At 39.2% G+C, this 25,329-nt stretch overlaps 1 protein-coding gene across 2 annotated transcripts in view; it reads left to right on the top strand.

Annotated features, from left to right (window-relative positions):
* The window catches only part of LOC131258182 (uncharacterized), a 67,400-nt gene extending 45,236 nt beyond the window's left edge, over window positions 1-22,164 (top strand). The window contains exons 1-4 of one of the 2 annotated variants that reach the window (XM_058259296.1): window positions 784-1,216; window positions 9,954-10,020; window positions 10,867-11,115; window positions 21,632-22,164. In XM_058259296.1, coding sequence (XP_058115279.1) covers window positions 840-1,216; window positions 9,954-10,020; window positions 10,867-11,046 — 624 coding nt within the window. In that variant the 5' untranslated portion in view covers window positions 784-839 and the 3' untranslated portion in view covers window positions 11,047-11,115; window positions 21,632-22,164. Of the gene's footprint in view, window positions 1-783; window positions 1,217-9,953; window positions 10,021-10,866; window positions 11,116-21,631 lie in introns of those variants that run through there. The other variant, XM_058259297.1, reaches the window with a different exon arrangement.
* Window positions 22,165-25,329: the final 3,165 nt, after the last annotated feature.

The following is a 25,329-nucleotide window of genomic DNA, read 5'->3' as shown; positions in this document are numbered from 1 at the left end:
CAAAGACGTTAACGAGTATTGAACACATTTGCCTTATACAGCCTGGAAGTGCACAAAATGATCCAAATCTGGATTTCTTTTTCGAAATATCAAGAAAGAAACTTGAATTGGGTTCACATCGTCCTTCTTTCGTCACTGAACATGAAATTTCAGCAAATGCATGTGCTGCATGTTTTAATGAAACCTGTGGATCTGCTGTCAAATGTGAGCCCAACATGCGTTATAAACCTCAAACATTCAATTCTAAGGTAGGTTTCTCTAGAATTTCCACACAATCCTGGACTTATTCTTCTGCATTTTGCCAGAATAACGTAGATATATCTGGAAATAAGATGGGAATACTTGGTTTTGCACCATTTCTTAACTGGGGATGACTTCCTAATCGAGTGATCCTCGCTATCCAATTGGTGGCCTCAAATGAAGAGTTACAAGAGAATGGTCACTGTCCAAATTGTAAGCCTGATACTAAATTGTCAAGATACTGGATATGGTCCATGCACAGTGGGGCATATGATTTGGATGGTTGGTATTAACTTGCACATGCTCTGCATGTATGTTGGATGAGTCACTACCATTTAGAAAATGGCGGGAGATAACACATAGTTGTCTAGTCCTCTAGAATTAAATGGCACATCATATGGTTTTCTTTGTCTAGCAGCTTGAGTATTCAGTTTCTGGAGTTTCTTCATGCAATCAACTGATAATTGCCTCATGCGGTCTCTTATGTGTTTGTAGGAAAAGAAGAATCCTAGGCAGGGCCATGTACCGCAAACATTTAAAGGTTATCTTCTATTTGCAGTTAAATTTGTCTCAAGTACAAGAAGGCGAGATCTGTCCTAATGTGCACCCTTTTTTTTTTTCTTTTTTTTTTTTTCTGTTTAAATTTTCACAATGCAGGGTATAGGAATGTTAGGAAAAAGATTGGACAGGATATGGACTTGGGAGGTGGTGAATATTTTTTTACAAAGAGTCTCAAGGAAACCAGAAATTACCATTATATCATGATTGAGAACATGGAAACAGATTTACCATCGTCGGTCATTGTGGATTTCATATATCAACAAACTTCTGTTTCATCACACGCCTATGTAACCCCCAGCTTATTATCAGAATCATATACACGGGGAACTATCTTTTTGGATGGTCAAGAGAAGCTTGAGAAGTTATCTAGGTTTTTACACAATCCCGCTCATCTCATCATGTCCTCAAGAGGAAGGTATTATCTTGTTCTGCCTAAGGTTTCCTTTGCAGTATTAATAATGAGTTACTATATGATTGGGTTGAAGGAAACAGCAATTTTTATTTTTTTTTATTTTTTTGTAATGGTACAAGTGGGACTCACCTTGTGGGAGAATAAGTTGCTGATTTGGCCGGGCCCATGACCGAATGAAGCATACATATACCTGATCCTAGCCATCCAATGGAAATGGTCAATTGCTAGTAGTCTATAGAGATCATGGCATAGAGAAAGGGAAGAGAAAGGAAGAAAGTGAGACGAAAAGAATGGAAAGTGTGATTAGGTAGGTCACATGCTCCCACTCCCATGCTTTAGTAATAAAATACATAATGGCAGAACTTCCCCCATAATACAAAATGCTCGGGTAGACCATATGTTCCACATTGCTCGCCAAACTTGTCATATAGCTGTATGACCCATAATACATCAACTTTAACACTTACGCTAAAGCTGGTGTGTAGATATCATTGATGTCCTGCTTGTAGTAAACTTGATTAAATTGATTTGCATCCAAGTTCTTTGGTGAACATATCTACAAGTTGATCTTGAGATTTAAGATATGAGTCAAAATTTTGTTGTTGGAGACCTTATCGATGAAGTGAAAGTCAACCTCGTTGTGGTTGTTTCTTTCATGAAACACTTATACTGGAAATATTTGATGCCACATGATTCTCAACCACTCTAGCTCACAAATAGTGCCATGGCCTTGACGTCTTGTACTTTTCTTCTGCATAAGACCACTCCACAATACTTATCTTTTTTACTTTTCCATGTGGCTAATTCCACCCACAAATGTACCGCATTGAATTTTAGATCACATTTCAGATGGGGATCTAGCCCAATCTGCAGCCCAGTAACCTTTCAATATGGAGATGACTATTAGGCTTTTATAAGATTTTCTCTCAAGGGCTAATGCAATTAAATGCTCCAAGTTCGGTCATAAGTTTATAACATGCATGGGAGTGTACATAGGTATATGCGTTATGTGTGCGCCCATGAGTTTCTGTAGTCATGAGTGTTGTACTCTATATGTCTATAAAACTCATGCACAGACACACCTCTTTACATGATTTAACCCATGATATTATGACTACAGAGAATAGGGACACGCTTACTCTTTTAAAGAAGATAATTAGGGCAATTCTTATGGAACCAAAAGGAGATGGTATTTGTGAAAGAAAAAGAGAATGAGGGTTTTCTGGCTTTTTCTTTCTTAAAGAAGAAAAGAATTTGAGAGAGAAGAAAAGAGTACCTAGGGTTGGAGAATGAGGGTTTTTTGTCTTTTGTTTTCTTAAAAGTAGAAAAGAATTTGAGAGAGAAGAAAAGAGTACCTAGGGTTGGACGTCCATGGTACAATTACATCTATGCCCTTAAGATGAGAGATTAAAGAGAGACGAGAGGGCAAATAAGGAAATAAGAAATAAACTATTAAAGCCTAAAAGACAAGGACTTTAGCAGATAGCTCATAGGCTTAATAGGGCCCACACGCACACACACCTATGCTCCCCTCATGTTAAGGCATAGATATCGATCATGCCTAGCTTGCCAAGAACACTTGGTCTAACTTCAACAATAAGAGCCTTAGTGAAGATATCCACCATTTGTATAGAAAATGGAACAAAAGGAGTTGAAATAATGTCAACAACAACCTTCTTATGAATAAAGTGACAATTAGCGTCAATATGTTTTTTTCGCTCATAAAAAACTGGATTAAAAGTTATGTGAATGACATCTTAATTGTTGCAATATATTGGCCTATGTGTCTCCATAGGAAATCCTAATTCAATAACAAAGCTTTTTAACCACATAATTTCATGTAACATATTTGCTATAGCACGGTACTTTGCCTTAACACTAAATCAAACAACAACTATTTGCTTCTTAGTGTTCTAGGTAACTAAATTACCGAGGAAAAAAGTATAATAGCCTATTGTAGATCGTCAATTGTCTTGTGAACTTGCCCAATCTACATAAGAGTATCCTTCAATATCAAGATTATTATGACAACTAAATAAGATGCCACGTGTCGGAGATGTTTTAATGAAGTGCATAATGCAACGAACTGCTTCATGGTGACCATAACGGGGAGCTTGCATGAACTAACTAATCAAACTCACTACATGAGATAGATCTGAGCGAGTAATCGTCAAATATATCAATCTTCCAACCAACCGCTGGTACATGCGAGGATCATCAAGAAGTTCCCATAATTTGTTCTGAGCTTCTTATTAACTTTCAATGGGGAATTAATAGGTTTGACACCAAGATTACCAGTTGAAGTTAACAAATCAATTGCATATTTTCATTAAAACAAAACTAATGCCCTTCTTAGAATGAAAGACTTCATTTCTAAGAAAAGATTTGAGTGGTTTTAAATCTTTGATGTCAAACACCTTGCTCAGATATAATTTTACCTTAGAAATACTATCAACATATCCTATAACAAAGACATCATCTACACATGCCTCTTAAAAATGGTCCTTTGCACACACTTCAAAAAAAAATGATCGAAGTGAATACGAATGTATCCAACACGAATCAAGGCCCCATTAAACTTCATAAACTAAGTTCGAGGGGCTTGCTTCAATCCATTTATTACCTTTTAAAGATGACATACCGTCATTTACTTTTGCTTTCGAGCAAATCCAGGAGAAGGAAGCATATAGATCTCTTTAGTAAAATAACAATTTAAAATAACATTCTTAATATCTAATTGATATGGGGGCCAATGTAGATTGTTAGGAAGAGAAATGATCACACATGCAAAGTTCGTCTTAGCAACATGAGTAAATGTCTCAGAGTAATCCTCATCTAAAGTTGTAAAAATCCCTTAGCTACAATGCGGGCTTTATGTCGAGCTTTACTACCATTAGGATTTTACTATAGAGTATATACCCAACAACAAGTCACAAGATTCTTCCCAGCTGGTAACTCAGTTATCTCACATGCATGATTTTTATTCTTTTTCAAAACCTACCATATTTTCCTTCATAGCATGTTGCCATAGAGGAGAAATAAGAATTTCCTTAATATCTTTAGGAAGTGGAGAAAGAACACTCAAGAGTATAAACAAATGACCTGTGTTGAGGAGACAGAGTGATAGGAAAGAAAACATTGAATGTGATGAGAAAGTACACGGTCTTTTCAATTTTTTATCAGTAACAGGTATATCTAAGGAAGAGTCTAAATATGGATTAGTATAAGTAGGCAAACGAGTAAGAACATTATTAGTACCTGTTGCCTGTTGGCAAAGGAGTATTCTTCATGATGTCCAGAGAGATAGTATGAAAGTAGGAGATGATTTGATGACTAGGGTGTGGAGAAGAGTGAGAGAGAAGAAGAGAAGGGAGTTTTGGGAAAATGTTGTGCACATGCACTTACCATTAAATGAACCACTTAACACACACACACACACACACACACACACACACACTATACACTAACACTCTTTAGACTCCTCCTCAAGTTGGAACATAGATGTTGATCATGCCCAACTTGTCATGAACACGATGAAGAGCATCTCGACTTAAACACTTTGTAAGAACATCAACAAGTTGATCCCTGGATCCAACAAAAGGGGTGATGATTTCCTTAGAGGCAACTTTCTCCCGAATAAAGTGACAGTCAACCTCGATATGTTTGGTGTGCTCATGGAAAACAGGGTTATGAGTTCAAATGTCGCATGAGCCACATCACAATATTCTACTTCAACCGAGGACTGAGCAACAACCGGTTGCTTCTTGCTCTTCCATGTGACAAGATTGCCACCTAAGAAGGTGCATAAGCCGAACATAGAGCGATGATTATAGATACTACCTAAACAATCGGCATCGAAATAGCCAGAAAGATGAAGATGACCATGAGACTGAAAGCGGAGGCCAAGACCTGGGGCTGATTTAAGATACCAGAGTATATGGTAGAATAGTGATAAGTTGCGAAGAATGGGGAGCTTGCATGAATTGGCTAACAATGCCCACCATAAAAGAGAGATCAAATGAGCCGACCTACAAGGCGTCGATACATCCTAGGATCAGAAAGGAGAGTACCATCATCTGGCTGAAGCTTCTGTGAAGTATCCATAGGGGTGGTAGCAAGTTTACATCCTAACATGCTCATCTCCTTGAGAAGATCAAGAGCATATTTTTGTTATGACAAGACTACCTCAGATGTGAAGTGACCAACCTTAATTCCTAGGAAGTAGCGAAGAGGACTAAGATCCTTGATCTCAAACTTGGTCTTTAAAAATTCTTTGACATCCCCCATTCCAATCGAATCATTGCTGGACAGTAAAATATCATCCACATATACAATGAGAACCATGATGCCTGTCGATCGATGACATATAAAGAGGAATGGACGTCATGACTATAAATAAAGCCAAATTCTATTAGAGCCTGAATAAATTTTACAAACCATGCACGTGGGGACGGTTTGAGTCCATAAAGAGCATTCTTCAACCGACGTACAAGTGTAAGATTGTGAGAAGCAACAAAACCAGGGGGTTGATGCATGTTAACTTCCTCTGCGAGATCCCCATGAAGAAATGCATTATTAACATCGAGTTGAAACAAGGGCCATGATCAATTGACGGTCAAGGAGATCATAATATGAATAGAATTAAGCTTAGCTACCAGAGAAAATGTCTCGAAGTAATTCATGCCATGAGTCTGCGTGTAGCCCCTAGCAACAAGCCAGGCTTTATAACGATCAATGGAGCCATTTGGAAGGAACTTGATCGTGTAAGCCCATCGACATCCAACATGTTCGTGCCCCGGAGGAAGAGAAACTAGCTCCCAAGTATGAATCTTCTTAAGAGCAGACATTTTTTCCATCATCGCCTTTGTCCAGTCAAGACTTTGAAGAGCATGCGAGAAAGATTGAGGAATAGTCTGTGATGAAATGGAAGCTACAAATGACTGAAAGGACGATGAAAAATGAAGATATGAAACGAAATTGCTAATGGGGTGCCGAGTATAATATCGTAACCCTTTGCGCAAGACAATGGGGAGATCCAGACTCAAGGTAGGAGAATCATTTGAGCTAACATCCAAAGTGAGTGGAAGGGTGGACGACTGAGTGTGTGAAGATTTATCTTAACGATGATGCACTTGCAGAGGCTTAGGGTCACTCAAATCACCTATAGGATGTGGAACGGTAGGGAGATGTCTCTCCATAATCACTAGTGGTAAAAGGAAGAGGATAACTGTTATGTTCCACCTGACTTGCAAGGGGATCACAGAGGGATCGACCTTGAGCTGAGAAAAATGAAACATCCTCAAAGAAATCAGCAGAGACATATTTCTTATGAGTCGAGGGGTCATAACACTTATATCCTTTCTAACAAAGAGTGTACCCTAAGAAGATAGATGTAGTTGCCCTAAGGCTAAGCTTATCATTACTACCATCCAAAATTTGAACGAAGCATATGTAACAAAAAACTTTAGGAGGTAGAGGAAATGGATTGTTATGAGAATACAACATACTAAATGAAGATTTATAAGATAAGATATGTGAGGGTATACGATTAATAAGGAAAGTGGTAGTTAGAAGAGCATCACCCAAAAAATGTTTAGGTAAATGCATACCAAGGAGAAGAGTATAAGCAACTTCATGAAGATGACAATTCTTTCGTTCTGTGATACTATTTTGTTGAGGTATGTGAACACACGATGTCTGAGAGAAAATATCATGCTCCTGCAAGAAGGACACGTATCAGAATGGAGGGTTTTGATTGAGCATTGAAATTGAGTGCACACTTCATGATAAAACACATTAAACACATCAGACACTTAACTCTTAGGTTTTAAAAGATAAACCCAAGTCATGCGTGAATAATCATCAATAAAGATGGCAAAATATTTAAATCCAAAAGTGGAAGTAACTAGGGCTGGTCCCTAGACATCCGAGTGTACTAGTTCAAAAGGGTGAGGTTTCCTCTCAGGAGAGCTATGAGAAAACGTTGTGTGATGATGTTTAGACAATTCACAAATATCACAACATAAAGGTTTAGTGATAAAGGAGGGAAACAAAAGTCTCAATCTAGCTAATGATGGATGGCTTAAGTGATAGTGTCATCGTATTATGGGCTCTCGATCTAGAGAAAGGCTAGTAGAAGCGATAACAAGTGTATCATTGAGAAGATAAACGCCTCCTCACTCATACCCCCACCAATCATTCTCTTCGTTTGTAGATCCTGAAAAAGACAATGAGAATGGAAGAAGGTAATGGAACAATTCAATGATTTACTAAGAGAGCTAACATGCAATAAGTTTAATGGAAAATGAGACGCATGCAAGACTGGGGACAATGGCAAGGAAGGATAGAGAGATGGAACCAATTCCACAAATGGGAGTTTGGGTTTCATACTGAGAGTAGTGAGAAGGAGAATAAGAGGAAAAAATTTGTGACTCACCAGTCATGTGGGAGTATGCTCCAGAGTTTATGGCCCAAGAGGTAGGAGAGGAAGATGCAAGAAGAGCGATACTTGACTGAGTTGAAGCTGCATGAGAAGGCTCAGCAACATCACGAACATGAAGCCGCATCAGTGCATCATATGTAGCTCGAGAAATGATAAGAAACTCCCCTGAGGAAGGCTACTCAAATGCAAGGGTGGAAGGTTGTCCCTCAGGAGCAGTTATGACAGTAACAGAAGTGGCGGTACACATTGGACGACCATGGAGCTGCCAACAATAGTCAATAGTATGATTGGTTCTACAGTGATCTCCCTCGCGGCCTCAACCACGACCACCATAACCAAAAGTGTGCTCTGAACTCAAAGATGGTGACCGAAGGCCAGGAAGAAGAGAAGATTGATCACCAACAAGGTGCATCGAACGCTCTGGTGGCACGAATGAATGTGAAGGAAGAGCGGAGATAGTAGCGCGCTAGCTCATGGCATAAACTATTGTCAACGGAAGAAGAGGATCCTTCACAACAACCAGACTTCGAACACTGAGGTAATCAGAGTTCAACCCGACTAGGAACTGCATGATGCGAATGTCATCCCGCTGCTTACGTGCATGTTCATGACCGCATTTACATTTGGAAGGAAGAGGTTGATACAATTCTAGCTCATCCCATATGCCTCAAACTGTCGAATAGTAATCTTTTAATGATTTTGAGTCTCGTTGGAATCGACCAATTTCTTGAATAAGTTGGAATACCTGTGAAAATTTTTGAGACTCGGAGAACATATCATAAAGTGTATCCCAAATGTCTTTAGCTGAGTATAAAAACTTCACTGAGTGACTAACTGAATAATCCATACTATTCAACAACCATGCAATAACTTTATTGTTCCCATTTGTCCAATACTTGTAGGCGGCATCTGTAGAGCTTGGAGGATCATCCAAAATATATGACAGTTTCTCACGGGCTCCCAAGAACACTTTTACAGATTGCGGCTATTGAAGATAGTTGTCACGATTCAACTTAATGGAAGTGATCTGCAGGGGGTTGGATTCAGGAGAGCCCATGCCAAGAGACGAGGGCTCATTGTCATCCATAGGAGGGCTCCAATTTAAAAAAAAAAAAAAAAAACTCTTTAACTAACTCCGTCTTACTCAATCCTTTAAGGAAATGGAAAACAAACCCCAAACAAAAAAAAATCCTCTAAACCAACACACAATGCAGTCAGATTTCACTCAAACAAGCCAAAAATGGCATGGCTGCATGTCTATTCGGGGGTAAAACCCACTTAAACATCAATCCTAACTAAAAACTCCTCCATGATTAGCTTGGGAGGAAGATTTCAATCCATCTTGAGAAAATAAACTGGAGAAAAACTTATCGATTTGAGATAAATCGAAGAAAATCTGATTGGGGGCTCGGTTTTCAAATCTCTTTATTTTGGCCAAAACACCATAAAAAAGGTCTCAAAATTTTCCAAAAAATAATGACTAATCCTCTAAAATCAAGATCTATCAAACCCCTAAACTTTCAACTCAAACGTGGTCCCACACCCTAGCTTACATGACTAGTATTTGCAATGGAAATGAAATATTAGTTTGATTAGTGGAAAATATTCCCACTACCATTGGTTCCCACGCTGCTAGCCTCCACCGTGGGTGAAATTTCGAGTACGCAATTTGGGTCACTAGAAATTCATACCCATGAAACGCTAGAGCCCATCTCGATCATTGATCTTTAGCAAGCAATGTTGGTTAATTGACCCAAACACTTCTAACAACGAACGAGATTAGAAAATGATATGACTATTATATTTCTACATGGACAAAAGAAGAGCCTCAAAACAATGAAAATGGTGTCAGGAAATGTAAGCAAAATTGGGGCATTTGAAAACAAAACTTTCAATGAGAGAAAGGTTGTTGGAATTTGTAAACGAAGTGCAAAGTGTGCCAAAGGTTCCCGAACAGCACTATAACCCATTGAGAGTCCGAGACCTGAATGATCTTTGGCAGTAAAAAACCCTTTCCTAGCCACTATGCCAATTGGAAAGTTTTGGTCGGAAATGCTTTTTCAATTTATAAAAAGTAGTAGTTTGAAAACAACTTTGAAGGTAGGTCCATATTTTGATAGATAATCCCAAAATTGTGTTTGGTTTTGAAAATTCCCATCAATTTCCAAATGTACCTGTAACATTAAGTAGCATTTTGTATCTCATTTGCAATTTGGCAACTGCAAGTGCCTTAAAAAAATGTTTGCAAGTTTTTAATGTTCATATTTTGATTGTAAAAACAACTTTTCTTGTTTGTAGAGCATGGGTGATAGTTGAGAAGGAATGGAGACTAGGCACATTTGAAGGCTTGATGCACCAACCCAAGGTTAGTTTTCATGGCTGCATTTTGATATCGAACTATTTGTAGGTATATAAAACAAAACCGAAAGGGGAAAAAAAAAAAAAAAAAACTTTCTGCACCTCCCTGACCAAATCCACCCATATTGGGATTACACATTAATGGTTGATCAAGCTTGATAGATTCACCCTCTGAAACAATTAGTTCTGGTCCTGGAGGTATAATATCAACCACTTGGTGTCCATCCAATGCTTCAACTGTGGTTATTTCATGCCCCCCTTTTTCTTTACGTACTATTCATGCCCCCCTTCTTTGAGGTGAGTGGAGTTGGGGTTGGAGTTAAACATGCTTTTGATCCCTGCCTGGTGTCAGCATTCTTCTTCTTCTACTCTTTTGAGGTGAGTGGAGTTGGAGTTAGACATGCTTTTGATCCCTGCCTAGTGTCAGCATATGAGCTTTTATCTCAACCGTCCATCCTCTAATTGAAATTAAAGCATAATATTGTTGGTCTATCCTCGGATTTGTAATGCGAAGCTAGATCAAATAATTTACTAATCAGGCCTACGAGTCAGATTTGGGCCATGCCCACTATTAACTGGACCTGAATTTAGGGCCTTGGCTGACCTAAATCTATCATAAGTAGGCGTGGGCTTGGACTAGAGTGGGCGTCAATTGAAAATGGTTTTCAAAATTTGGCCTGGATCCACACATCTACCAATTAGGCATGAAATTCAGGACTAGCCCCCACCCACGGCCTTAAAAATTAAGGCCTGAAGTCCACTTATGATCAGTCAGACTTGGAACCTTTGACTGGTCAGCATTAATGGTCTACTATTAATGAAATCATGACTAAATCTCGTGTGGTACATGTAGAAGAAACCACAGAACAAAAATGAAGACCATGCTGACAAAATAAAGGTTGTGCATAAGGGAACTATTGAGTATGAGAAGGGGAAGCAGTTAAGTGAATTGTTCGTGGAGTTTTGTCAGCATCTACAGGGCCTCCACAAAAGACTCACACTGGAAGAGAGAAAGATCTTGCAATCATCCTAGAGATCAGTGGGAGTGGTGAAAGAAGTCCTGAGATCTTATTTTTGTATGTACAACCAATTCTGACTACAGGTATTTCTTGATTCTTATTCATAGTGTTTTTTGCATATGATTTTATTGCTACATTTGAATTGCCTGACCATCTTCATTCAAGAATTCACTTAAGGTTGCCTTTGGATGAACACGTGAATTCAATTGCGATCGCTTGGTTTAGTAAGAGGTAGTAACCAAAATTAGTGATATCCCCGAGTATTCATTACAAATTTATTAGTAGCTCTCAAATTGCAGTTAGGCTTGCAACTTGAGTTTGGGTCAACCTGAACCCGATGCAATTCGAGTTTGGCTCGGGTTGTGTTGTGTTGTCAAGGTTCTTGGTTGGGTTAGGGTTGGAAATCTCCAACCTGATTCAAATTCAGGTTGGGTTTGATTGAGCAAATTCGGTTCAGGTTTGGTCATTTGGGCCGGGTTGGTTTGAAACCGATTGGTTTGGGTCAGGTCTTAGTTGCATGATCCTTCTGATTAGGTGCCACTCACTCCCGCTTCAAATCCCCATTCTGGACTCTCGTTGTTGTTCCTGCTTTCCATCTATTTTATTTGTTTACATTTTGAAAGAGACGCTTCCCCACTCCTGCATTTGAATTCGTTGTTGCTTCGCCTCATGCTTTGTGCAGCTATAGGTCAAGTATGGAGGACTTTGGGTTGCGGATGCTCGGTTGGAATTTCGGTCGGGTTGGGTTACGGGTTCGGTCCTCTTGAGGTTGGGATGGGAGTGGCTTGGCTTGGATTCTAGGTCACCTAACCTGCTTGAGTTGCACCCCTAATTGTAGTAGCATTACTTTCGTCTCCAACTTGGAGCCTAGTTTTGTGTCTGAGAAGTCATTACTTTTCGGTAATTTCCACTTCATGAGAGCAGTTATTGCAATCCAATTCAATGGTGGATATCCACACACCTTACATGCTAATGTGACTCATGTGTGAGATTCAATCTGTCCATTCGATGGACCTCATTGTGTAGACAATGGGGACATCACGTGCACACGCACGCCCCCCCTACGCACGTATGCAAGGAGGAGGAGGGCCCCACCATCGATCTGGATCGATGACGACGTCCAGGGAGGCCCTCCAAGTTATAGGGCTGCGTTTTGGTTAATTAGAGTGAACCCGATAGTCATATGAATCCCACCATGGGTTCTCATGATCGTTGCCCACTATTCCAATTAATTTAGTACTTTGGGTTTTGCTTATTATTGTTATTAGGAGTATCATGGACGGTTTAAATTGCTTTGATTATTACTTCGTTGCCAAGTAATAGGTTGTGCACATGGGGCGAGTTTTGGGATATAGGGTTTTATTATAAATATGCACCCCTTGTAGTCTTTTTAAATCAATGAAGATTAATAAAATTGCTGCGTTTTTCTTCTCCTCTAAATTTATGAGTTCTGAAGATTCAATTGAGTGCGAAACGCTCCCTCCCTCGAAGGGCTGACTACCATGGTGCGAAGCCACACCTATCTCGATTCGCCCCACCTTCTTCCATCCATATTTCTCCTCCTACAAACATTCCATGTGCAAATCCATTAATATTTGTAGGTGTTTTTCTTTGTACAGTAGATTTCCAGAATTTGGCCCTGCAGGAGGGCTGAAACTTCGGCAGAGCACCACGCACAAACCATGTGTCGGATCGAGTTGAGATTTGGGAGTTTTGGAGTCCATCCCTGTACGACTAGGGCTAAGGTGGCCTTTTTCTAAATAGTGGGTCCCACACATGTGCGGTCGGGATCACACACACGTGCGTCTAGGCCGTTGCTGCTGTCCACGCGTGTGGTACTTCTCTGGTTCATCGTTCTCCTCTTTTTCGCTCATCTTTCTCCTAAAATCCCTAAACCTAACCCTAAATTACTCAAATCTCCAATTTTATACCATTTTTTCAACCTTAGGGTTCCCCAAATTGAAATTTCTGAATTCCTTGGATTGGGGGAATTATTTCTGTGCATGTGTGGATGAATTTACCTTCCTTTGATTCTCATTTGGTCTATAATTTTGATTGATCCGGCCCTAGCATGTGTAGGCTTGGATCCGTATAAGATTCCCCTTGTTTTTTGAGTGCTCAAACTTGTGTGGGATATGAAATTTTGATGTGATTGTTTCTAAATTAGTATGATCTAAAGCCTGAAATCTTGCATATCATATTTAATTTTCATGTCCTGCATCAGTACATGCTCTTGCCCCAGAGTTAGGCTGGTTTGCTCATGAAGTGCTACGCAAGTATGAGATCTCTAGATCCTTTTATAGAAGAGGATTTCTGCGATCCTAGTCTCTTCAAATGACAAATCTATCTTAAAAGTCATACATGAGCTATTATATAACGCTCGGCCAGTGAGTTTCTGTAGTATGCTCATGATTTAAGTTTGTACAAGTGGAAACCATGGTTCAGTGATCCATGCTGTTGATATGATGGTGCCAACATGGATGATCACCCAGACACTAAAATCATAAGGTCCTAGTGATTGCATCTTTGGCCTTTTCTTTTGTTTGTTTTGATCCATTGTTGTATTTTTTCACTAACTGATTTGTCGGCCACCTATTGAAGGGTTAGGATTATGGTAGTAAAAATTGGTTACATAACGGCCATTATGTAATGGGAATGGTGGGAGTCATTATGCGATATGGGGCTGTAATGGCCATTCTGAAGGCCCAATAACACCATTACAAGACCATGAAGGGCTCATATGGGGTCGATGCATTTTTTTTCTTTAAAAATGTTGACTGTTACAGGGCCATAATGGTCGTTACATTAGGTACCGTTACGACCATGTTATTGAATGCCTTGGTTAGGATTTTTCCATCAATGAGATTTCCATCCACTGTGGGACCAATTGCATCAAAGTCTTGGATTGCTGAAAACTCGTTGTAATGTTGACGCAGGGAGCATGATATATTGCCTCCTAAAATGTCTCATAATACATTCATACTTCACAAATGCATTGATCGTTAATGGTGTAGCTATGAGCGACATTATTGTAAAACTCGCTAAAGTTGACATGAAACTTGGCTGAGTCAACTCGAACTAGCGAGATTTTGAGTCAAATCATTGGGAAAGTTAGAATTATATTAGACTCAATCAGGACTCGAGAAGATTTGTTGAGTCGACTCAACCACTTCGTTAAATCAACATCACTCGTGGTGACTCAAATCGAGTCACTTAGTGAGTCTGTGTAATAAAATGTGAAGACGCAAGGGATGGAATCAAACCCTCAACCTTACGTAAAGGAAGAGACGCACTTAATTAGTGCATGTTCAAGCAAGCAATTTTTCTATTTTATATTATTAGTAGAAATTCTAATCTATGTTAAATATATGTTACTATTACTAATATTTGTAGATCATAATTATTAAATATTGAGTTGAGTCGAGTTTTTTGGGTTTTAAACTATGATGTAAAGAGCATACATTTCATGAAACTGTAAATGAGACAATTGAAGTGGATCAAACTCATACCGACATCATCATGTTGATGAACCAGAGTCTGATGCAAGGAAAATGTTTGTTGTGCCTTAAAAAGCCAATTTGATGATCTTATCCATTGAATTGATGATCTTGATCATAGATCATGGTGACCATGGTTCCTATGTGGACATGGTATTAATTTCATAGCTAATGTGTGGGTACATCTTAATCATGTGTATATGGATGGGTTAATCGAGCGGGTTTCTTCTATTATACTTTGCAACTTCAGTTTGGGCACGATGACCATTGGTCAAGGGAGAGATGTGTAACGTCTCGAAAAAATCCGTACAAAGACCCGAGTATCACCTCAGGCAGAAATCACACAGGACCAAATCCTTTAGAAATTAAACGAGAGTTAACCAAGTGTTAAACTAGATTACATATGAAATTAGCACTAATCACTTTAAATATGATCTGCAAGACCCAAAACGTGTAGAATCGTTAACGCTACATTAGTTTAAAACTTAAGATCCATCTCAAAACCCAGTTGCTCTTGGGAGCACTTTGAAACTCTGTATCGGACCTGGACCGCACGTCGAAAGTCCGATTACCGCGAAACTATACAGTTATGACCGCCTTGCTGGACTTGACAACTACCTCAGAAATCAAGTCCTAATTGTATCCAGAAATGCACAACTTGAGCCCGGAGCGAAGTATGTGAGAAACACGAAATCTTTAGGAAATAAACTGGGACTTAAGTGACTTGAGTCGTTTCACTTGCAGGACAAATCTAAAGATTCAGACCGTCGGAATCAGACCCAATTATACCCTCGGATCAGGAAAAATTTCCAACACATGTTAGTACACTTGTGGCCCTGATCGAGCACCGGTGACCGTTGAACTAAAACTGGTCTGCCACGGTCGATCTGTAAATCCGATCGGACTGAAAACTTAACTCGACCTAGATCCAATGTCAGGGAGCTTAAGTCCGACCGCACATAGAAAAGGGGCCTCCAAAAGTTCTCCGTTGGACTGAAACAACTATTATTTGGCTATAACCTAAGTATACCATGGCCCTGGGGCCATTCCCATCAGTTCTGGGCCTATATAAGTGCCTTAAACCCTCTCTCTGTCATTCCATACGAATTTGGAAAACCCTAAGAGAGAGGAGAGAAAAGAGAAGGAAAGAGAGAGAAAACGAGAGAGGGAGCCGACTTTTCTTCCTGGGATTCAATCCCATCACTCCACGTGCTTAACCACCACACCTGCATCGCTTTTTCGGAGATTCCAACTACGTACTTGGGTAAGAAAACCTAACCCTAATCTATTTTAGGGTTTCAAATAGTGTTAGTTATGAAATAGCTAACCTAATTCATGTTATAGGTTGCCAATTCGCTGTTGACAAAGACTTAGTGTCTAAACTGAATTCGTTATGCGTTTACTGGTGTAAGGTGTGGACTATATATGTTTAGGTTATGGTTTTCAAGGCTTTCAATGCCAATTAATGATTTATAACTGCCGTGGGTGCCATTTCACATGTCAAATGCGATGTCTGTTTCACTTTACGTATATATATGAACTATATTGAGTATAGTGTATTTCATGTGGATGTGGAGATATTTGTATTGTCAGGGAATTTAGATTTGTGCTTGCCATGATTATCTGTCGTGGTTATGTGCTTGTTGTATATGCGACAACTCCTTGGCGAAAGGATTTGCCCTAATACGTAATATCACCAACATACGTCAGATATGTTGGAATGTGTAGTCTAAGTGTTTGTAAAAATGTATGAATGAGTAAGTAGTTAATAAATTGTAATTTATATGGGTGTTGAGATATGCTTCCCAACTACCTTAACTATGTGTATGGTTTCCTCCATGTACCGTATATTATAGTGTCTGTTTTATTTATGGAATGCATACGTGTAAATTCATGTTTAAGTTGTATTCCATAATATGCTCCAATGACTATAGGATTTGAATTATTTATTCATTACTGCTTTGATTATCCCATGTGATTACTTCTTGTAATTGAACGTGGTTGGGACTCCAGGCAATTGGTAACAGGCCCTGATTTGGTGGCTGAGGTTGTTTTTGTCACACAGAAAGTGTTCGATGAACCCGAGCCGTACTTCGGTTGTCGACAGTGATTAGGTCACACGGAGTACTTACGCGCTCCATGTCGATCAATTCAACGTATGCTCATACCAGTCGAGCTTGTCAAGTAACCCGATTGGCCCAATGTATGTTCACCATGTATAGATGCTACTGCTTGAACATAAGGTACCAAACTCACTAGTGGAAACCCCATTAACCTTGGTACCTTTATCCGCTAAGACTCATGAGCCGGACATGGTGGTATGCGACACCGTGGTCGAGCTGTCGGTCTACTCTGGGGCGACGAGCCTCCCGGTAGTGACCAGTGAGCAACACCGTCTCGTGAGCTGAATACGGTTGTATGGGATACTGTATTCGAGCTGTTAACACTGATCAGGTGACGAGCCCTTTGTAGTGACATTAAGCGTACTCTGAGACTACGTTGAGGCGACAAGCCTTCCGTAGCAACTAGAGTATAAACTAGGCCTACACTGATCAGGTGACGAGCCCTTTGTAGCAACCTAGAACCGTAATATCGTATGTGATTAGCTAGGACTGACGACCCTTGAATGGATCATTGTTTGGGAATTGATATAAGGGAGGTACCTTAGTTTCCCAATTCTGCTATATGAATATGCTTAATAAAGAATTTGACTAATCACGCACATGCACCACATTACATGTGCCTTTGGCGTTGGAGTTGAGCACAACGTGAGTGTTGCATGACGCGATAGTGAGATGTTGTAGCAAGAGGGAGTGTAGGCGAGGGCATACATCATTATCGCATATCATCCTTGCATTAACCAGAGTACTTAGGAATGAGTGTTATACTGCTTTATCATTACTGCTTGATTGAATTGATAACATGTTAACCTTTGCTTTATAGCTCCACTGAGTTGATCACTCACTCCCACGTTCTGGGACGGTGCTTTAAACACCAACCAGACCCTGTTATAGTTGCAGATGATAGCAATGCTTACGAAGCGGAGCCGGACTTTGAGGATGATGAGGAGGCATTCTCATTCATGCAGTATTCAAGCGGGTCTACGTAGACCATGTTCTGATCGACGAGGTTACAGGGATGCTGAATAGACGTCATTACACTTGTCATTTTGCACTTTTGGAACACCCATGTATATTCATTTTGTTCAGTTTTTGAGTATACATGTATATATTTGACTTGGTGACATGTTCACACTCTGGAGACTTATAACAGTTTATATATCTTATATATCTATCACAGCCTTCCGCTTGCGTAATTTAATTATCTCTGGAGTATGATATGCCGATTTGGCATAATCCCATTCATGTTTAAGGCACTAATACAGACAACATTTAATCATCATTATCCATGTTACGTAAGTGATGTATTGAAACTCGGGAGTTGGGCTCCTTCTCGACCCCCGATTTTCAAGGCGTTACAAGATGTGTTCCGTAACTACCTAGCAGGTTTTAGGACGAACCTATGGTTGTTTTATGTGGTCATCCTGGGTGAGGCAACCAATGTCAATCGAGATGGAAGGTCTCTACCAATGGGTTTAACGACGAGTCGGTGCCTTTATCCTATCCCACTTGGGAGTGTTAGTATTCTTGGATATGGGATCTTGTTATTAGACCTGTTGGATAGTTGCATTGGAGGATCACTTCAAGTCTCTGGATTGGGAGACCCATTATACTTGGTCTAGATTGACTCATGTATGTACTAGCTTTGGCTAATCCTTAGACGTAAGGACGTATTTGGAGTTCAAGTTCCTGATGTAATATACTTTGGCCCACCTTGGGAAGTCAATTTTAGTGGCTCATATGTGGGTGTTGTTGGGTTTATGCATTAGGATACGGTTAATGACCATATTATCCAATAAGGGATCCATTGTACCTAGGAACATTCTTATGACTAAGATTTGGTAGATCGGACCATCCATGGAGTGGTTTTTCATTGGTGCCAACACTCAAAAAGGTTTTAAATGGTTTTTAAAATGTTTTTAACCATTGATATTTTGTTTTAACTACTAAAAAGTTTAATCGCACTTTATGGTAATTCCTACAGTTGAGATCTTATGGTCCACCACTTGGTTTGCATGGGTATTAGATCAAGGGTGGATGACAATGATAAGTGGAGGGATTGGGTTAATTTAGGTACATTGTTAGGCAAGATTATAAACTTTATATGCAATAGGGCACAGGGCATTCCAAAGTCTACATGGTGGTGGAGCACCGTACTGGTCTGTCACTGTAAGTCAAATTCCTTCTTATAAACAGATCCTATGCTAGAGGGGATTGGAGAGAGAGCTCTTGATGTTCCAACCTCATGGTATAGAGCATTGAGAGTGAAAAGCGAGAAAGAGAAAGTGAAGAGAGAGAATCAATGTTCTCTCTACTTTTGATTCCATCCACACATCCACGCGCAGGGTCCATTTTGGACGGCTCTCGCGTGCTGCCCTAGCCCTGCTCTAGGGAGTGGGGTGTTGGCTCTTCTTCTCTCTTATCTAGGATAGATCTGGGTGAAAGCCTTCTTGATTAAAGGATTGACTGCAACAATTTACATAAAAGTGACTGGCGGCAATCTACAACCAAATTGTAGCCTTTCTTTTGGTTTTTCTTCATAGAAACTAGATGATATCTACATGGGGATTCGTAGAATTAGGATTAATTAAAATCTGGAAAATTTCAAAATTATTTAGATTATGCTACGTTTCGAAAACTGTAACAGAAAACACTATTAACATTTTATATCAATGAGCTGGGGGCAGTTTGCAAAATTAAGGCTCTTGAGTCATGGATACTCTATAGCTTAACTGACTGAGATAGTTAACAGGAGTCTTGGATACGTTTTTTAGAGGGATTTATACTGTTGATGCATGAAAAAGTGAATAATTTCATGGTGCACTCGTTTTGTGCCAAGCAATTTTCATGGTTTAGCGATTCGGGCTGCAGGTCTTGTGGGACCTGCAGCAAATGGATGATGACCTCCAATCCTTGGCCATTTTCCTAGAACCTTTGATTAGGGAGATTTTTGTGGAATCTCATTTTGACACCATTCCCATTTAGATTCGCAAAGGATCCTATAATTCCTTTTCTTTATATCTACCATCCCAGTAAGACAGCATATTCTGTTTGTCCATCAGCATTGCATGTGAGTGAATGGTCCAATTATCCAATTTCCCATCTGGTGTGCCTCACTGTCAATTGGTCACATTGCAAAATTCATACTAGTTGAATGATCCTAACCTCGGTGGTATCATGCAACAAATAATTATAACCAACCAGGTCTCTTTTCTTTCAACCAGCATTTGTAGTGCAATGGGTCAGATTGAAAGGGTGATCCAATCAGTCAATCCACAATGGATTCTGTTCTCTCATGGATGCTGGAGATTGGGTGGACCCAGTTTTGGATGCATTGGTGGAACATCTACCTTTCTCCTGTAAGGCTAAAAGTGATACTCGCAGATAATGCTAAGCCCTACTACATGCATCTTCAACCCATGATCAATGTTTCAATGACATTGGCTGATATATCCACTGATGTTATCAATATCAGGTGTGATTCAAAACTCAGGTATATTCACAGAATTCCCCCAAGTTGGTCAATGTATTGCATGCATCACACGCTTTCTCACACATATTGCATGTAACATATTTACTGTTCATCTCACCTTTATAAAAGTCCAAACTGATACACACTTATATTGTGGGAAATTGAAGAAAAATGTCAGATTTTTTGGTGGAAATTGTTTCTGGGCATGTCATGAGAACTCCACTCAGGTTAGTTGTTTTTCATCATAACATGATTTTGGTGGAGAAATCATGATCCGAGAGCAGAATCTGGTCAGAACCCAATAGGTGATTTTTTATTTTATTTTAGTTGTTTAAATTCATTTTTTGAATATATATTAAGAAAAAAAGAAGTGTAAATCCATATATATGCATGAGTTTCATGCATTGACATGGATTTGAAGCAAGAAATTTCAATTTTGAATAAGGAAAATGGAGGAATTGGGGAAATCTGAATTTCCTCCCTTTTCATTCTTTAAATTATAATATTGGTGTAGAAAAGATATATGTTGCTAAGTCATACAGATTAATTACCAAGGTATTCCATAATGGTAATGGCGGCCGTAACGGCCACCACCATTACCTTTACAATACGGCCTGTAACGGGCCATTACAGTTTCTTTTTTTCTTTTTTTTCTTCTTCTTTTTTTTTTTTTTTTTAAAGAAAAAATCCAAAAAACCTATACCGGTTCCGTAATGGACCGTTATGGGGCCTTTATGGAGGGCGTAATAGGTTGTTACGGGTCCCTTTTTTTTTTTTTTCCGAAATGGTTGTTATGGCCATCAGAACCCCATAACATGTAACGGTTGCCGCTGTTGCCTTTATGTAATGGCCTTTACGACCTTTTAACAGCCGTTACAGCATATCATGTTCACTACTCTCTTTTTTGGAAAAAAAAAAAGCTATCTTTCAATTAAAATGTATTTAAAATATTTTTATACTTAAATAGATATATGAAGTGAATAAATTATTAAGAAAAGTCTAGGGGGAGGTAGTAAGAAAGGACTTGATGACTGACCAATGGTATTGCCAAGGACATGGTCCTTGATAGAGTGGAATGAACAAGTTTTTTGCAACCCCAATTAGTTGGGATAAGGCTTAAACGATGATGATGACAATGATGCAGTCATATCATTTTCTTAAATAATTGAATATTTTTATTTTTTTAAAAATAGTGCACATATTTATTAATTAAAAATATTTTTGAAAAAAATTGAGAATATTAATAATTCTCATTAATACGATAAATATGTAATGGGGAGACCATTACATATTTGTGTTATTAAAAATATTAATTATTTTGATGTAATTGCATCACTTATGGCAGATAATGCCGAGTTTTGTCCCCTAAAAAAATGGAAAACTACTAGACCTTAGTTTATTTTTCTTTATGTTTTAAGTGTGTAATCAATGTCTTTTAACATCTCTCAAGTTCCATTGAAAAATTCTGCAATTTTCTTAACATTTCCCCTATCCTTCCCTCTGACTACAGTTCGTTATGCGATACATGGTGCGATATTGATACATAGCACTTTGGCCCACAGATTGGTCTACCTGAACAAAACATGCGACTGCTGAGGATATTTTCATCAAGACGAGATTGAGCCATCGATCATGTGGACCAGACGATTCATCTGGTGTGCTGGTAGCTCTTTCCAACTGCCATGTCTGGGCTTTAGCTTCCCACATACCACGAGAATGACTTTGTTTACAGAGTTTTCACATGAGTGTTGGTTCTGGGAGACTGAAAAAAAATGCACCTAAATATCTTTAGACTACCACTAGAATGAATTCTCAGCTATTTTGGAGAAATGAATCTGAAGATATTATGTGCAAACCTGATGTAGATGGGCCAGAGCTTTATGGCTATCTTTGTTAATTACAAGGCTTTGGCATCAGGAGATGCATCTGTAATTATTGTCTGTACACATGAAGATATGGACTGTTTAAGACATTGAATTTCCATGCTCATGTATTTATTCTTTTAAATCTTCCATTCCTTTCAAGAAATCTGTTGTGGAGGAATGCAGAGGTTACTTGGGCTCACATGCCAGTGCAGTGGACACGTGCAAGATCTTAGCTGTTCATCAGGTGGTCCGTGATGTGTATATACCAGGCTAAAAAATGTTAGGCTGGCCCACTCATCATGCATTTCTCTCTGTTTTCTATCATAAGTACCTCTGTGATGGAAGCATAGGAGTGACTTGTGCATGTGAGCCTATTATAAGTGGGAAATTTCAAGATGATTGGTGCACAGGTGCCCATGGAGTACGTTTGAGATCCCAAATGATTGTGGACCCATCACAAATGGCCTGAAAATCAGGCTGCTTGAGTAATCAGGTCTGTTTTTAGTGTTGAACATGGACGGTGTGCCATTTTTCTGACGGCATCTCTCACACAGGCGCGTGCCCATTTGATGAGCTATCGGGCTGAATTTTGGGTTAGCCTGCTAGCCGAGCTGAGCCAAGCTGGGCCAAGCTCAATTCGGCTCATGTACAGCTCTAATTTTACCCTTGCAAATGGGATGTGTGCAGCTTTAATGGCATTTTTGTCAATTCAATCCATCCATATATCTTCTTATGTTTGTCTTTGTATATGGCTTCCATATTGGTTGTATATAGCCCTAGTTGGCGTTGCATTGTTAGAGCTAGCGTGGGAAAGGCTTTGTGGAGCTAAGCATGATGACTGCGTGAAATTTATTTTATATATGTAAGGGGGTGTTTGGATAGTAAGTTAAGCTACTTATGCTTGAAGTAACTTATTTTAGTTTTTACTTATTAAGTAAATAAGTATGTTTGGTAAATAATTTATTTATCAGTGTCTCCTTTTTCATCTTTCCTATGCCTCTTTTTAGCGTCTCATAAAAAGTAAAAAGGCTGTAATAATTAGCTGAAGTAATTAAGTAATTTTAAGTAAATAAGTTACTTATAACTAATCATAAACCAAACTTATCTACTATTGTAAGTAGAAAAAGTAACTTATTTGATGGTATCCAAACCAGCCTTTATCGTGACAACTCATGTTAGAACATCAAATGGGCAGATCTAAAATTATGGTTTGAGAATAGAAGTATTTAATTTATCATATTCATTGTCTTGTGAATATAATATATAATAATTTTTAAGATTCAATAAACAAATTCAATTTTTTAAATTAAAGATTTTAAAAATCCAAACTGCATATCATTATAGAAAATCTAGGAATCCATGCTCTCAAATAAGCCTTAAGGTTCTTGATCACCATTTTAAGAGACTTTTCCAAGTCAACCGCTCAATAGACTTCAATACCATGAGCTCTCTAGTCTACCTTGACTCGAGTGAGCCCAGGTTTGGTTTAGGGTTGAACGAGTCGATTCAAGTCGTGAGTCTTTTGACCATAGGGTTATGACTTGACGAGAAGCTCCTCATGTGAGTGGGTAGAAGACAAGTTAGAGATGTGGATGGGTGGTACATAGGGGTGTACATCAAGTCGTTCCGAGTCGATTTGGCCTCAGTTTGACTCGGCGTGGGTGGTTCATAGGGGTGTACATTGAGTCGTTCTGAGTCGATCTGGCCTCAACTTGACTCAGCTCGGCCACTAGCTGACCTCAGGTTGAACTTGGCTCGGTCCTCGAGCTTGACTGGCCAGCTCGACTTAGTTTGGTCAACAGTTTGGGCCAATTTGAGCTGAGTTCGAGCCAAGATTGAGCCGAGTTCGCCATTGCAACATTTTTACAAACACCTGGACTGCACCTTCAAAATTTTACTGTATTTGAGACAACAGCAATGGTTTTCCAAGTAATTTATCAAACACCTTCTAAGAAACATAAAAATCAAGAAAAAAAGGGTGTTGGTTTCATATATATACCTTTCTTGCAAATAACCACACTTCTTTGAGTCATTTCATCAAACACTTGGTGAGCAACATCAATATCAAAGTAACCGAGTCACCGAACTGGTTCAATCTGAGTTCGATTCGAGCTGCGCTCGATCCGAGTTAAGTCGAGCTGGAGCCAGCTCGAACTCATTTTCGAACTCAAAAAATCAGCTCGACTCGGCTCTAACTCAGTTTCGAACCTAGTCCAATCGAGCTTTTTTGAGTCGAGTCGAGGGAGCTAACCAAGCTAGCTCGGTTCGTGTACCCCTCTAGTGGTACATGGAGTTCCTGGCCATTCGTCAAGTTGGGGATAGTGAACATATACTAAAAAGTATGGTAGTACACTGATCAAGTGTGGCACGCGTGCATTGGACCATGCTTGCGGAGTGGATCAATGTAACACCCCGTACTTTCAGAACTCGGGTGCTACCGAGTAACCCTACATAGTGTAAGTACAAACCAAGCTCAAGTGAATGTTGACATGCATTCCAGTTAAAAAAATCCAACCGTTGAAAACGGTTCCCATCCATATATCATGCTATCCATCCACTATTCTTCGAGACGGACCATCACGTCGTCGAATAACCTATCCTTAGGATTCTAAATTCATTGATAAATAGATCTAACCACACATTGTAGATTTAAATCCAAGGACCACAAGATCCACCCTTTTGTCAAGCATGCAGCTTCCTGCGGGATGATTTGACGCTTACCTACACGGTATAACTACCCAACTCTAAAAGAGATGGTTAGGGTCCATCCATGATTGCATGAGGTCACTTAAAAGCATCAGTTAATAACATACTTCAAGCAATTTAACGACTTATATAAAATTTAAAGCATAGCACATGTATAACCAAACAAATAACATACATATAATATATATTAATCTTCATTTACTAATATTCATATAATTTATATATGTTAACGATGTGCGATAATATAAAGTATATATGACAGAATATATGAATGATAATAATAATAATAATAATAATAGAATTATTCTAATAATAGCATTTAGTGTTCTAAATTCATAGAACAGGTGTCCCAGCTATCTAAATGGATCCTTGGACCTTTTTAACCACTGGCGTTCAGTTTTGGAAACATCCGACCATCAGATTGATGAAAATCAGCAAATAGGACCCGAATCCATCTGTGGAGCCCACCTGAAAAGTTATATCTAGCTGAAAATTTTCCTAAGGATCCAAGTAAACTCCTAGGAACAAATGAACGGTGTGGATTGGTCGCAACCACCACGGTGGGACCCAAGTTGGTGTGCATGTACACCAGTGCGAGAGCACCAGCGGTGCACCGGACTCCACCTTCAGTCAAATC

The sequence above is a fragment of the Magnolia sinica genome, chromosome 10 (genome assembly GCF_029962835.1).
Source record: "Magnolia sinica isolate HGM2019 chromosome 10, MsV1, whole genome shotgun sequence".
Lineage (NCBI taxonomy): Eukaryota > Viridiplantae > Streptophyta > Magnoliopsida > Magnoliales > Magnoliaceae > Magnolia > Magnolia sinica.
The sequence above is the reverse complement of the archived record's forward strand: the minus strand, read 5'-3'. Positions and strand labels throughout refer to the sequence as shown.